We start from the raw sequence: 13,333 nt of genomic DNA on the forward strand, positions 1-13,333 counted from the left end.
TCTACTAGAAATTTCCGGGGGTTGCTCTTGAGATTGCCGGCCGAGCCTCGCGTCAGGATGGCACCCACGGCGGCGGAGCAGAGCCAGCAGCACACGAGGAAGGCGGTGGGCCTGGCGGCGCGCGACGCCTCCGGCCACCTCGCCCCGCTCGCCATTACCCGAAGGTACGCAAGCCGCGCATCTGGTTCGCTGTATGTTCGCGCGAGACGATGAGCCCGCGCCGCCGCGGCCCCCCGGGCACGGCGGCTGTGGCGGCGCCGTGCGCCGTTCGATCCGCTAGGCGCTGGCTTGGTTTCCCCAATGCCATGCTCCCTTTGTACAGTACGTACTACTACGTGGAATGCATGGTTCCGTGCAATAATTTATTCTCGTTATTATTAAATCTGTCGTGTAGCCGACGACGATTGACGGCTCACTGGATCTGGATTTCGCAAAAATTGACCGGCGAGATTTCGTCTTAGAGCAAACCCTCCAATATTCTCAAGGTGGCCTCCCTATGATTTGAGCGAATTTGTGCGGCAGACAGTGGTCCTTCTTGCACAACTGCGCACTTCATCTCGTATTCTCGTCTGTTCCGGTGCAAATTCTCAAAATAGTCTCTGTGGCATGCCAATTTGTCTCCCTAGTTTTGTAATGGTGGGTATTGGGTTGCTTTCTGTGATATCTTCTGTGAAATTTGGCCTTTGAAAATGGGGCCTGAAATTAAGGGGTGACGTGAAAGGTCAGTGGCAGGGGCATATCGTGCACATGATGGAACAGTAAACTGCAGTTGGAACTGAATTAGTAGATGGCTCTAGCAGTTTTATGTCGTTATCAACTTATCATAGCCGCGCCAGTGTGCTACGAGCTGTACAAAGGTGGTTGATGGATGGCTGCAGAATTTGCTCCAAATTAGTATTTTCTAAAATCTCTATTTTCCAGAAGAGTTGTTGACTGAATCATGCCATTTGCTGTAACGAAAAATTTACCGTTTGCACGCATGACTGATAATAGGCTAGAATAATTGCTCGAGTGACCACTGAATTCAGCTGATAGACGAACCCATGACTTGCTACTGAGATTGTAATCATTATCTTGATTTACACACTCGCATGTAATGGCATTTCTTTTCAAGACGTTCATGTTTCTCGTAATTCTTCCTTCAGGAGCACTGGAGATGACGATGTCCAGATAAAGATTCTGTACTGCGGGATCTGCCACTCTGACCTGCACAGCATCAAGAACGACTGGAAGGACGCCACATACCCCGTGATCCCCGGGCACGAGATCGCCGGCGAGGTCACCGAGGCCGGCAAGAATGTGACCAGGTTCAAGGCCGGCGATCGTGTCGGCGTTGGGTGCATGGTGAACTCGTGCCAGTCCTGCGAGAGCTGCGACAAGGGCTTCGAGAACCACTGCCCGGGCATGATCTTCACCTACAACCGGGTCGACCGTGACGGCACCTTCACCTACGGCGGCTACTCCAGCATGGTGGTGGTGCACGAGCGCTTCGTGGTCCGGTTCCCGGACGCCATGCCGCTGGACAAGGGCGCGCCCCTGCTGTGCGCCGGCATCACCGTGTACAGCCCCATGAAGTACCACGGGCTGAACGCTCCCGGGATGCACCTCGGCGTGCTGGGACTGGGCGGGCTGGGCCACGTCGCCGTCAAGTTCGGCAAGGCCTTCGGGATGAAGGTGACAGTGATCAGCTCGTCGCCAGGGAAGAAGCAGGAGGCCCTCGAGAGGCTTGGCGCCGACGCCTTCGTTGTCAGCAAGAACGCCGACGAGATGAAGGTATGCCGATGTGTCCGATCATCAGACAAGATCATAGATGGGTCTTTCTCAGGTGGAGAACAGCACATGAGTCCATATCTGCTTATAGCACTGCTTAATTCGTGTTGCGTTTGCAGGCTGCGATGAGCACCATGGATGGCATCATAAACACGGTGTCTGCAAACATCCCCATGGCCCCTCTCTTCGGGCTGCTCAAGCCCAACGGCAAGATGGTCATGGTCGGCCTCCCAGAGAAGCCTGTCGAGGTCCCTCCCTTTGCTCTGGTTGCCAGTAAGTCCTCCCATCTCACAAGCCACCTAGATATCCTCTCCGATCTCGCAATTGAAGAAATCATGCGACCACAGGCATTTTGTGCGTAACTGATACACATTGTGCGTGTGGCTGAATGTACAGAGAACAAGACCCTGGCCGGGAGCTTCATCGGCGGCATGAGGGACACCCAGGAGATGCTGGACCTCGCGGCGAAGCATAGTGTGACGGCAGACATCGAGGTGATCAGCGCCGAGTACGTGAACACGGCCATGGAGCGCCTTGCCAAGGCCGACGTCAGGTATCGGTTCGTCATCGACATCGGCAACACCCTCGACAAGGCCGCCGCCGCCGCCGCCGCCAAGTGATCGACTGACTGCCAGACATAACTCATCAATGCTCACGGTCTACTTTGGCCTCTGCTATTGTCCTATTAACAATGAAGAATGTAAAATTCTTGTCAGTGATGTATTGTGTACTGTTGTTCATGAGAAAACTGCGTTGGCGGATGGATGGAAAGTTTGCTTCTTGACGGGATAATGGAGCTTCTTCCTGCTGTTTCCTATTGTCTAAGGGCCACTTTGATTTCCTACTGTTTCCCCTGGAAATTTTCATCCACTCCAACCTCCCGTGAAGAATCTTATGGTTTTCTTGTGCACAATTAAACGTCCAAAAATTCATGTCGTATTTGAAATGGCATCATGTTATTCATGTGTTTTAGAATTCCTGCAAATCATCAAAGAGGTAGTAAACTGTTATCGTCCAGCTATCGAGCCATTTGTGTGCACTGAGGAAGCTATTTGTACCTCTGGCCACAATAATTACTCCATCCATTTTATCCGTTCCACTTCAAAATATAGGACATTTTGTTTTGTTAACACAGGTGTTTTGCCAGAATTAACAAAATATTTGAAGTGGGGGGATTATGTTTTAACACCCCAGAATCAACGAAGAAACGACACAAGTAGAGGTGCAGTTTTTGAAACAGAATCTCAATAACCTTAGTGCTCTTCAAAAGAATATTAACTGCGCTCTTTTTGGAAATTTCTACCACAGCTGCTAACAGACTGACAGAACAGGGTAAACAGAAAATGAAGCCTGGAGAGGGTTTGTGAAAGTGAATATTGATGCCGCGTTCGGTTTAGATGCAGAATCTGGTGCTACAGGAGCTGTGACCAGAGATGACAAAAGTATGTTCATTGCAGGGAGCTCCTGCGGGATTGCACATGTGGCGGATGCTCCATCTTCTTTTCTTTTTCCTTTCTTTTCGCGGGCGGATGCTCCATCGGCAGAAGCTCGAGCTGCTTGATTCTTGCAGGCCAAACCGGGTCACAACGTCCATGCAGTCGCTGTTCATTGCCCTAAGAGTAATAGGTGGCACATGTGCTTGCATCCAAGGCGGGAGGAGACCTGTCCGTGATTTGGCACAGCGACTCGCCAGATTTTATCATTGACGTACTTGCAAACGATGTAAGCTTATTTGAGTCTTCATAAAGTGCCATTAAGGCACGAGATCGCATTGATGTACTTGCAAACGATGGGAGCTTATTTGAGTCTTCATAAAGTGCCATGAAGGCACGAGATCGCGGGCATCGTTCAAAACTGGCTGGCCTAGCACAGAGAACTCGGAGGTGAGTCTGCCTCCGAGCGGCGATCTCAGAGGAAGGAGACCGGACAATGGAGAAGGCGGCCGACAACGAACCCGAGCAGGTGATCACTGACAGGGTCAATGTGGAGAGCTCGGAGGACGAAGACCGGACGATGTGTCCGATGCCCTTACTAAATCTCATTTGTTCATTAAGCCTTTTAATTAGCATTTCTAACCCTTTTTTGTGGAAGACATTTCTAACCATTTTCTTTCAAAAAAATGCACCTCTAACCATTTCCATAACCAATCTACTCCTCACTTGTAGATGCAAAATGCACCAATATTGTGCAAACTCACACACTTTCCAGACCGTAATTTCTGGCTAGTTGCTTGTATCTCTATGACCGAGATTCACGGAAATTATATCTACCACGGCAGCTTCACTTGGCAGCGCGTCAGGTGCCATTCGTTCAGCATGCAAAGAAACTCCTGCTCCATACAAGATGCTCAAACAACCAGGAGGATTAGGAGCACACTGGGCTACTCCATTTGCAGCACAATACCTACTCAAGATCGTTCAGGAAGAGGGTCAGCTCCGAGGGCGGCATTTACACAAGGTGGTGGTATCCCATCAGATGATCAGATCTCCTGCACAGCTTGCACTTGGCGGCCTGACAGGCAAAGGTCAGACAGGCAATGTGTTAACCAGGCGGGACACCATCCAGCATAGCCTGAGGATCATCACACGCCCCGGCTGAAGGTCGTCCCTTATGGAGGCCATCAGCTTGTCCAGGTTTGGCTGCGACAGTGTTGTCTGAGCTTGCCACACCTTGATCGGCAGCTCCGATGGCTCAGAAGGGTACACCGCGCTGTTCCAGATTAAGCAGAGGTGCCATTGTAAGCAAATAGTGTAGGGATGCATAGATAGATATATAAGCTCTGGTTTCGCTGGACTAACTGGCTCAGGTCTGTCATATCAATGGTGAAAGCAACCCTCTTGGCGCTCTTGTAACCGATGAAGCGCAGACTGAAGATGAGTTGCCCTGCTTGACATGGTACAGATTTTGTAGTGACTACACAATTTTCAGGTTAACAGTGTAAATAGAGCTAGGAAAGAATTGAACTTGCGATGGAGTTCATACTTATGAATCTTACATACTTAAATTAGTAAGGCCATCATGTGGTGCTCTCCGAGTAAACTCAGAGTTGTTAGCATGCCACTATCTTTTGGTCATATGCCCTTTTAGTTTTATCACATAAATATCTATGTTTTAAAGGCGTCCGTAAGGCGACGCCTAGGCGACGCCTAGGCGTCGAAGCGCTCCCCCTCCGCTTTGGAAAATCGACCGCTTTGGGCGCCTAGGCGTCCAAAGCGCCCGCCTAGGCGTCCAAAGCGCCCGCCTAGGCGTCGCCTAGGCGCCAAAGCGCACCCCCTCCCTAAGGCGGTAAGGCGTCGCCTTAAAAACATAGATAAATACTTACACATATAGAATCCATTGCTATCTATAATGAGCAGTTTTAACTCCATGTGGAAAAAGGAGGTAAGAGGGACCATGTTAAAATTAGCCATCTATAATAAATCGTAACGGTTGTATGGGTCAAGTAAAGTAGTCTCCTCATTTCCAGATGTACCTTCAGCAAGCAACGCGTGGCAACATCTCCATATTTTTCCATTAGTTAACACTTGCCAGAAGTTCTGCTTACAGACTAGCCTGTGCACTATCTGCTTACCTACTTTCCATAAAGCAAAATAACAATAAAAGACTACACACTGAGGATTTGTCTGAAAATAGTTGTGCATGTACCCGTTCTGTTATGATTATTAGACATGAAACTTATTTCAGGAGTGTTGTAATATGTCAATAATATATGTTTATGAGTTAGTGCTTTATGATACAAGCAGTCACTGCATGGAAGTACAAAAGAGAATGGATAGAGAGGAAACCTGTCTGGGAGTCCACACTAAAATCTGCAGAGATCAGACTCAATAATTCCCCTTTAGCATCCTCGATTTCTTCTAGGACATCAATAAGATTACCGAGAAGCAAACTTGTTTCCTGCAAAAATATGTGGGGCTCATTATACTGAATTTTGCTATGTAACTTCCGAGACATGACAGCTGTTGTGGTTGGCGCACACAGTTGTGAAGTCAAGCACCGAGGGTCGGGTCTCACTTCTACCTTGATTTTATAAGTGTAGGGGAACAAGTCTTACCCCTCAAATCTCGATTCTTTTTCCAAACCTAAAAGCTTAAGTGTCTTAATATTATTGTAGGCATAACATCTCTCAAACTACAAATCAGTATACAAATGTGGTCTAAAATATGTGTATGCCGTATGTGTACAAAGGTAGTGCTCCAATGTCTGCTTAAGGCACACAAATATATTTCATATGCAACTACATATTATAAGAATTACTTTAACTTTACTCACAAGAATTAGTCCAAATTGTCTCATATGTAAGAACTTTCAAAGTAAAGGCAAACTCACCATTGTCTTCTTCTGCAAGGATCGTAAATCACTAAGTCTTTGATTCTCCTCAGCTTTGAAAATGAAACTGAATGCCACAGTTGCTTTCAAATTTGGAAATGCCTGACCAAGAGAACAGTACCATGAGTTTCGTACATGCAGACACAGAAGAAGAAAATATCAGTTTCCTCATCTCACCTTTTCTATTTTGGTTCCCATCAGTGAGTTACTCACAAATATGGTTGACATATCACTAAGGTTTAAGATGATCCTGTAAAAGGCACAGTAACACAAGAAGTAAGACAAAGATACATGATAACAAGGTTGTCTTCCATTGCTGGCTTGCTGCTACCAATTGTTTTGCAAAACTGGCGGTCACAAGCAGGTACAAGATTATGTGCCCCAGGTTCAGGGTTAGACACCACCAAACCTCCGATGTCGGGTTCATTTTACTAGCAAAAAGTTTTGGCTGGTTGAAGAAAGGTTTTACATTGAACATAGACATCCTTTCAAAATACAGTAAATAACTTGCCAAGTCCATGCAGGTTCGTCAGGACTAGAGAAAAACAGTTTAAGGTTTAAAGTACATTGGGCCAGTTAAGACCAGTAATTGGTTTCAACAAGTACCAAAGACCTGGAAGTTTCCTGTTCCACAGTGGAGAGGAAAATCATGGTTGCTACACTATGCAAAAGGGAAGGTGAATACAAGGAGTCAGTACCTTTGTAAGAGCAAATTGCGATAGTTGAGAATGACATCACGCTTATTTTCCCTTTTAACAATGTCTTTCAACTCCCAGAGCTAAAAAACAAAAAGTAAATGTGTGTAAATCACTGAAGGAAGAGAAGTATATACGGTAGACCTAAGGCATACACCATTACCGATGCTTGCTGGTTGATGATACGACGCTGATTTCTCATCTTCAATTGCTCTTCAGCAACCCTGAGGACTTCACTAATATCACCTTTAATGTTGCAAAAATGTTCAAGCGAAATCTTGAGGTTCTCCACCTTCTGTTGAATCATGCTGAGTGCAAGCTTCTTTTCAGTTATCCTAGCATTTCCTTCCTGGGGGAACACATGATACGTTCCCCATAAAAATGTGTGAGTGAACACACAAATATTTGCACAAGTGCTATATTTTGGCAAATGCAAGTATGTAACAGGATGATGGTAGAAGCAACTGAACTTATGGAAAAAGAAAGGATAAACTAGAATAAGAACAAATGAGATAACTGGAAGTAAGAGCTGCATTAATGACAGTAGCACTATACTATTACAGCAAGAATCGTTGGTACTGGTAGTTGATAGCCCAGAAGTAATACATCAGCTTCACGAAACATAACAGCAACCAAACAAAAGAAAATATATTGCCGAATGTCAGATCTTTTGCAGTTATTCAGTTAACAGACTCTTACAATTTTAGCAAATAAAACAAACATGGTCATTTGAAAGGAATGCCTGACAGTATGATATTTTGATATGCAACACAGAAAGAGCAGGAAAAAAGATATAAAACTATGAATGATCATAATTATGCGAAGAACGGTAGTACACAGTGATGTACCAGTCTGTCACAGGTATTAATCGAAGTTTCTGCATAAACAGGACCTCCCTTCATCTGTGCAGCACCCATTGTAGGACGGCGAAGCTGTGAAATCTTGGATTTCAAATAGCGGCATTCTTGAATTCCAACTTGACATAGTTGTGCTTTGTTCTGCACCAAAACAGAACGGGGGCAGGCTAATAGCTTACTACACTCGTACCTTATAAGCTATCAAAAAAGCTGAAAGGAAGACAAAGAAATTCTTACTCGCAGTTTATCAAGTTTAACACGATTTATTTGCAGTTTTGCCTTTTCATATGAAAGCTTGCCATGGAGAGACATTGCCTCAGCTAGTCTGGAATCTTGAATCCTCTGCATTCAGAAAACGAACACAACAGATAAGTGGAAGTAATTTCCTAACAGAGACAGACAATATGACAACTAATTAATGATAGAATACCACAGCAGCAGAAAGCCTCTTATGTGTTCTAGCCACATGAATCTTCTCCAGCATATCTCCTAACATATCAAGCTTCATTAAGAAAACAAGAAAAAAATATAAGATACAACAAACTCACGCTCCAACATTTCCGCAAGATATTTTGAATGCTAGATCAATTAGGTTGAACTACAGAATTGAACACATATAAGAATAAATCAAGTTGCAGCAAAAGGAAGTTCACAAAAGAGATATAGAGAACCATAGATTCTGAAGATCAATTAGTAACTGTACACAAGCTCCAAATAGGCAAGTGTGCCATATCAGATTGTCTCTAAAAAGTCTGCCAAAACTTGTTGGGAGAGGAATTCACTCAGGGCTGCAGCTTCCAGATTTGCGAATAGAAACAGATATGTTCGGAACAATCAAACGATGTTTGAAGGAATGGTGGTCAGAACTAATCCTAGATTACTTTTTCCAGCCACCTTCTGTGTTTATTACGGAAGATAATGCTACCTCAAAACTCTTGAGAGTTAAAAGATGATTGCATTCCAAACACAGTTACAAGGTCCTAAGAACTATGTGGAGCCAACGTTTGATCCTAAAGACCACAATAATATATTTGCTCAGCTAAAATTGAAGGAATAATCAAGATCGAGGCTAACAATTTGAGTATGAGATCATGATGCAAGAATCTATAGGACTAAAGAATTATTTTCACAGTGCAGTAGATATTTCATCTAAACAGTGTAAACGGTTTTATTCACTTGAAGAGTTAGCATAGTTAAAAAAAAGGCGTGCCTAGGCAGGCGCTTAAGCACACCTAGACTCTAGGCGATAGCAAAACGCCTAGCGCTTAATATGTGTTGCGCTTAAGCGTGCGCTTTGGCCATAAAAATGCAAGGTGGTAACAAAATGCACAACTAACTCCTAGCACTTTTTTTAACTTCGAGAGTTAGTGAGTTATACCTATGTTTGTAACTAGTTTTGAACACAGAACCAGCAAAGAGAATAATTCGAGTAGAGTAATGTACTACTCCCTTCAGTACGAGCATTACTGAAGTACATCAAAATAGAATAAGCAGTACTGCAAGGGTCTCTGAAGTATTCGAAGTGAATGAACAAGACAGTAACTTAGTCCAGTAACAGGCAAAATGCATACCTGTTGTAGGTTAAGCTTACTAATAGATTCTGGGCGTATATGCATCTGCTTCATGGAATCAGATACACTGAATACTACCTGCGCGAGGGAAACACTCAAGATTTTATACTGACTATTCACTCCAAAGTTCAAACATTTTGAAGATCAACAGACATGAATGACTTTGAAATCTTGGATACAGTTTAAACTGGCAGCTTTCTGTCTTACCTTGTTCCAATCATCACTTAATGATTGTGCACTATCATGAGCCTCACTCTGACTTTCTTCTGCCATACGAGAAGACAATGATACACAAGGAAGTTGTTTTAGTGATGTTATTGGGCTTCTAGGTCCCTTTGCTCTTTTCTCAGGCAATGAATGTTCAGCACAGACATTTTCTTCAGAGCTCCTCTTTCTTCCAGTGCCATCCACATCCATATGAGAATTGCATTCATGATTTGCTAGGCTACCCAAAGCAGGGACATCACACAGAGTATCCTGAACCTCAGTGGCCTCACTCAGCTCCTGCCTTGGAGGAGCACCTAGAATAGAAGCCTGACCGGTTTTCTCTGGCTGTTGTGGCGTAACAGAATAAGAAGCTGACACAGTGCAGCCATGATCTTCAGCTTTGCTGAATGTGTTATGTGGTTCCTGAACAAGCTCATTTCTCTCAACTAACAGTAATCGACGATTATGAGCTACAGGTGATTCATGAAGCTTGAACTTTAGTACATGATCGAGATCTGAAATTCTCTTACCATGTTTCATAAACTCACTCCCCAAAGAAGATTCCTCATGAACAATAGGACTGAAGATTTGCTGCCTTTTGGAGCGTAGGGAAGATACAGAACCTTGCGTAATTTGCAACGGCTGAACTAGTGTTTTCGGAGTATGTAAAACAGTTTCCGAATTCAAGATTTCACTTTGCTGGTGCAACTGCTCAGCATCCCTCATTGAAAAGGTAGGAACTGCACTTGCAATTTGATTTGCTCCATGTGGTTCATCTTTTGACAATGATTGATCCAATACAGGAGGTTGCAAGTCAGTATTACTCATGAAGGACCCATAAGGTGGAGGTGGAGAGAGCAACGAAGCAGTTTTTACAGTTCTATTGACATCAGGGTGAACGGCTATATGGTCATCACTGCAGTTCTCCTGCAAACTAAGCAATTCCAAAAACCAGGTAAGTTCCAAAAAAATGGATTGCCAGCAAGTCAACTAATTATTAGTTTCGGACCAAATCACAGTAAAGAAACTAAGAGAAATATGAGAAACGAAAAACTCGTAAATGATTTTAGCTTATATTCAACAGTCCTATGGTAGTACAAGTGCATAACTGTCTCCAACTATTGCTATGAAGAATGTTTACAGAAACAATGGCATGCTAGATAGCACACTAAGCTGAACGATCAATAAGGTCAAGTTCAGCCTTCAGGCTTCAGGTGCTTGACCCAATAGGTCACTAAGGAATCTCTGAAGTACAAAACATCCATAAACAGTTAGGGGGTGTTTGATTTGTGATTATGGTTGCCTTAGGTTGCCACGCCTAAGGTTAGGCGAGTTTGACCAACTTGGTGGGGTGTTTGGTTCAAGCCTCACCTTAGGCAAGATGTTTTTTGTCACACTAGGGCCCCACATCACATACACTCAAAAAGTGTGGCAAGATTCCCTTAGGTTTGCCAACTTGTGGCTTCCATTTTATTGAACTAAGCTTAGGCAAGTTTAGCAAAAAAATGTGTGGCAAAGTGTGGCATTGCAAGCCTAGAACCAAACAGCCCCTTATGATTTTCATGTTTGCTATCGAGAACATTTGAAGTTTTTATTACATAAAAAACAAAATGCCATCAGAAAACACTGATTGAAATGATAATTCCTAGGACATACCAATACTACGGACAGAGAACTGCCAAAAAAAACTTCTCAGTGATATATTGACCATAGTATTGATAGAGCGACACTATTTGTGATTGAGGTGTTATGTGGCACAATGGGCTAACCGGTTATATTAGATATTTCTCGCTTTAAGCCGTGTATTATTGTTATATTTCTAGAAATTCAGTTAAATAGGGCTAAATCAAGTTCTCCAAAAAGACCGAATCCCAATTTGAACCTAAGTACACCAAAGGTTCTAAAGCTTGTACTGTTATTCACTCTAGGCAAGCAATTTACACATTGATTTAGCAGGTACCCACAGATGCTTATTGTACTCACGTCACTTAATACAACAGCCATAGGTAACAATAGCATGCCTTGTGCCGCAAGCCCGCAAATACTTCTTAACTGACAAGTAACCAAGCTGCAAGCAACATGCTCAATCACGTGCTATAAAATGCAATCATGATTTGTGTGCATTCACTCTTTTGCTACTTCTAACCAACAGATAGCTATATTGGCACAAGAAAATCTTTGAGACCGAATTAAACCAAAATAGGGAAGTAGGACAAGCAAACATTGTTTAGAGACTTTAGTAACATAATTTAATGTCATAGGTTCATGAACTGCAGTGATATCATGCATGGGCTGCTTTCTCAAAGAAAAAAAAAAGGCAAATAAAAGAGAACTGTCAAATACCTGATCTGAGATTTATCATGAATATCAACTACCATTGCATTGTCTTCTCCGGTCGGATCAGAGCTACTAGTAATGTGCTCCTCAAGAGAACTAACGGAGCCCAGCTCATCAGAAGACACACCATTGCCAATATATGATTTTTCTTGCCTGCGTTCTTTCTCAAATGCAGGCAGTGTCAAAGCATGCTTGGCAGTTATAAAGTTCGTTTCATCTTTAGGAGACGTTGGTTCCTGGACCTCTTGCAGTAAATTGTTCAATGTGGGTGACAAGTTAGTATAATCATAACGTTTAGGGTTTTCTGCACACAAACTCATGTCGGTCAATGCATCGCGGCCACCACTCGATTTTACAGACTCTGATCCCTTCAGTGCCTTTAGCGGTGTTGCAGATTCCGGACCGAGTGTCCTTAGACTTCCAGCTGAGTGGAGTGAACAATCATCTGGAGGAATAACATTGTTGAAATGCAAAGAAAACGTGTGGGAATCTAAAGTTAAATCATGGCCATTGTCCTCCGACATTCCAGAATCTGATGGTCTCCCCGATTGAATAAAACTTGCTGACACGACCCCAAAGAAGTTGTCATCTGTCAAGACAAACAAGCATGCAATTAAGGAGATATAGCACCTGTACACAGAATAATTCAGCACACTAGCTAAGGAATAACTAAGAGAACAGAATGGCTAGATAGATGCAACATTCTGAACCTCGAAATTAACTAACGCCCAGATTAACCAGTGTACATCACCTGTAGTGAGCTAAATGTGGGCTTGTAATAACATGAAACAAGCTAATTCACAAGAAAAAAATCTTAGACAAACGAAAGGAGGAGGCTACCTCCTTCGAACGAGGACATGGACCCGGCGGCGCTGCCGGGGGAGGCGGAACTGACACCCACATCCCCGAGCCAACCGAACGGTGACTCGTCCTCTCCCTCCGTCTCGTCGCCCTCCGCCGCGTCGCCCGCGAGGGGCCTCCCGGGGGATGGGGACGGGGAGGCGGGGCGCTCGTCCGGGGGCGTCTCGAAGTCCTCGTCGCGGTCGAACACGTGCACGGCGGTGGTGTCCGCGAAGCTCACGCGGCGGGAGCGCTTCCGCGCCATCGTCTCCTCCTCCGTCGCCGGCGACTTGAAGACGGACCCGCCGCTGGTGTCCATGGGAGCGGGGGGGCTTTGGGTGACCTCGGGGTGGTGGAGCTAGGGTTCCGGCGTTGGAAACGGTGGGGAGGAGGACGGGGGGTGGGGTGCGGGTTTTTGGAGGGAACTTTTTTTTGGTTGGCGAATTTCCGTGAACGGGACGAAAAAGTCGGGAAAGGCTGTTGCGCAATGGGCTTCCGCTGCCACGTTTGGAAAGGGTAGGGACTGTGCGCATATTTCGGCAGAATATTTGATTCTCAAAAAAAATAATATCGGTGGAATATTTTTTTTAAGAGCTACTGTACTACTATTTCACTGTGCTGTTCAGCCAAAAAACTCTATTCGCACTGAATTTTATTACTTTTGCACTGTGCGTGGAATAAAATAGGGGCCACCATACGCGTCAGGCTTCTGCGTTGTCCGATTGGA

The 13,333-nt window shown here is 44.5% G+C and overlaps 2 protein-coding genes across 2 annotated transcripts; one reads left to right on the top strand and one right to left on the bottom strand.

Annotated features, from left to right (window-relative positions):
• The first annotated feature begins 6 nt into the window (after window positions 1-6).
• Window positions 7-2,665, top strand: LOC119340547 (probable cinnamyl alcohol dehydrogenase 5). The gene is made up of 4 exons (XM_037612469.1): window positions 7-164; window positions 1,146-1,773; window positions 1,890-2,043; window positions 2,167-2,665. Exons 1-4 carry the CDS (start codon window positions 58-60, stop codon window positions 2,388-2,390), a joined length of 1,113 nt encoding a protein of 370 aa, XP_037468366.1. The 5' UTR covers window positions 7-57; the 3' UTR covers window positions 2,391-2,665.
• A 1,239-nt stretch (window positions 2,666-3,904) lies between these two features.
• LOC119337496 lies at window positions 3,905-13,017 on the bottom strand. The gene is made up of 14 exons (XM_037609658.1): window positions 12,607-13,017; window positions 11,773-12,355; window positions 9,430-10,363; window positions 9,223-9,300; window positions 8,082-8,153; window positions 7,889-7,993; window positions 7,643-7,792; window positions 6,958-7,143; window positions 6,798-6,877; window positions 6,277-6,349; window positions 6,100-6,201; window positions 5,556-5,667; window positions 4,569-4,653; window positions 3,905-4,479 (listed from the first exon to the last, which is right to left on the bottom strand). The coding sequence occupies exons 1-14, from the start codon at window positions 12,923-12,925 to the stop codon at window positions 4,296-4,298; spliced, it is 3,063 nt and encodes a 1,020-aa protein (XP_037465555.1). The 5' UTR covers window positions 12,926-13,017; the 3' UTR covers window positions 3,905-4,295.
• Window positions 13,018-13,333: the final 316 nt, after the last annotated feature.

The sequence above is a fragment of the Triticum dicoccoides genome, chromosome 7B, assembly GCF_002162155.2.
Source record: "Triticum dicoccoides isolate Atlit2015 ecotype Zavitan chromosome 7B, WEW_v2.0, whole genome shotgun sequence".
In the NCBI taxonomy this organism is placed as follows: domain Eukaryota; kingdom Viridiplantae; phylum Streptophyta; class Magnoliopsida; order Poales; family Poaceae; genus Triticum; species Triticum dicoccoides.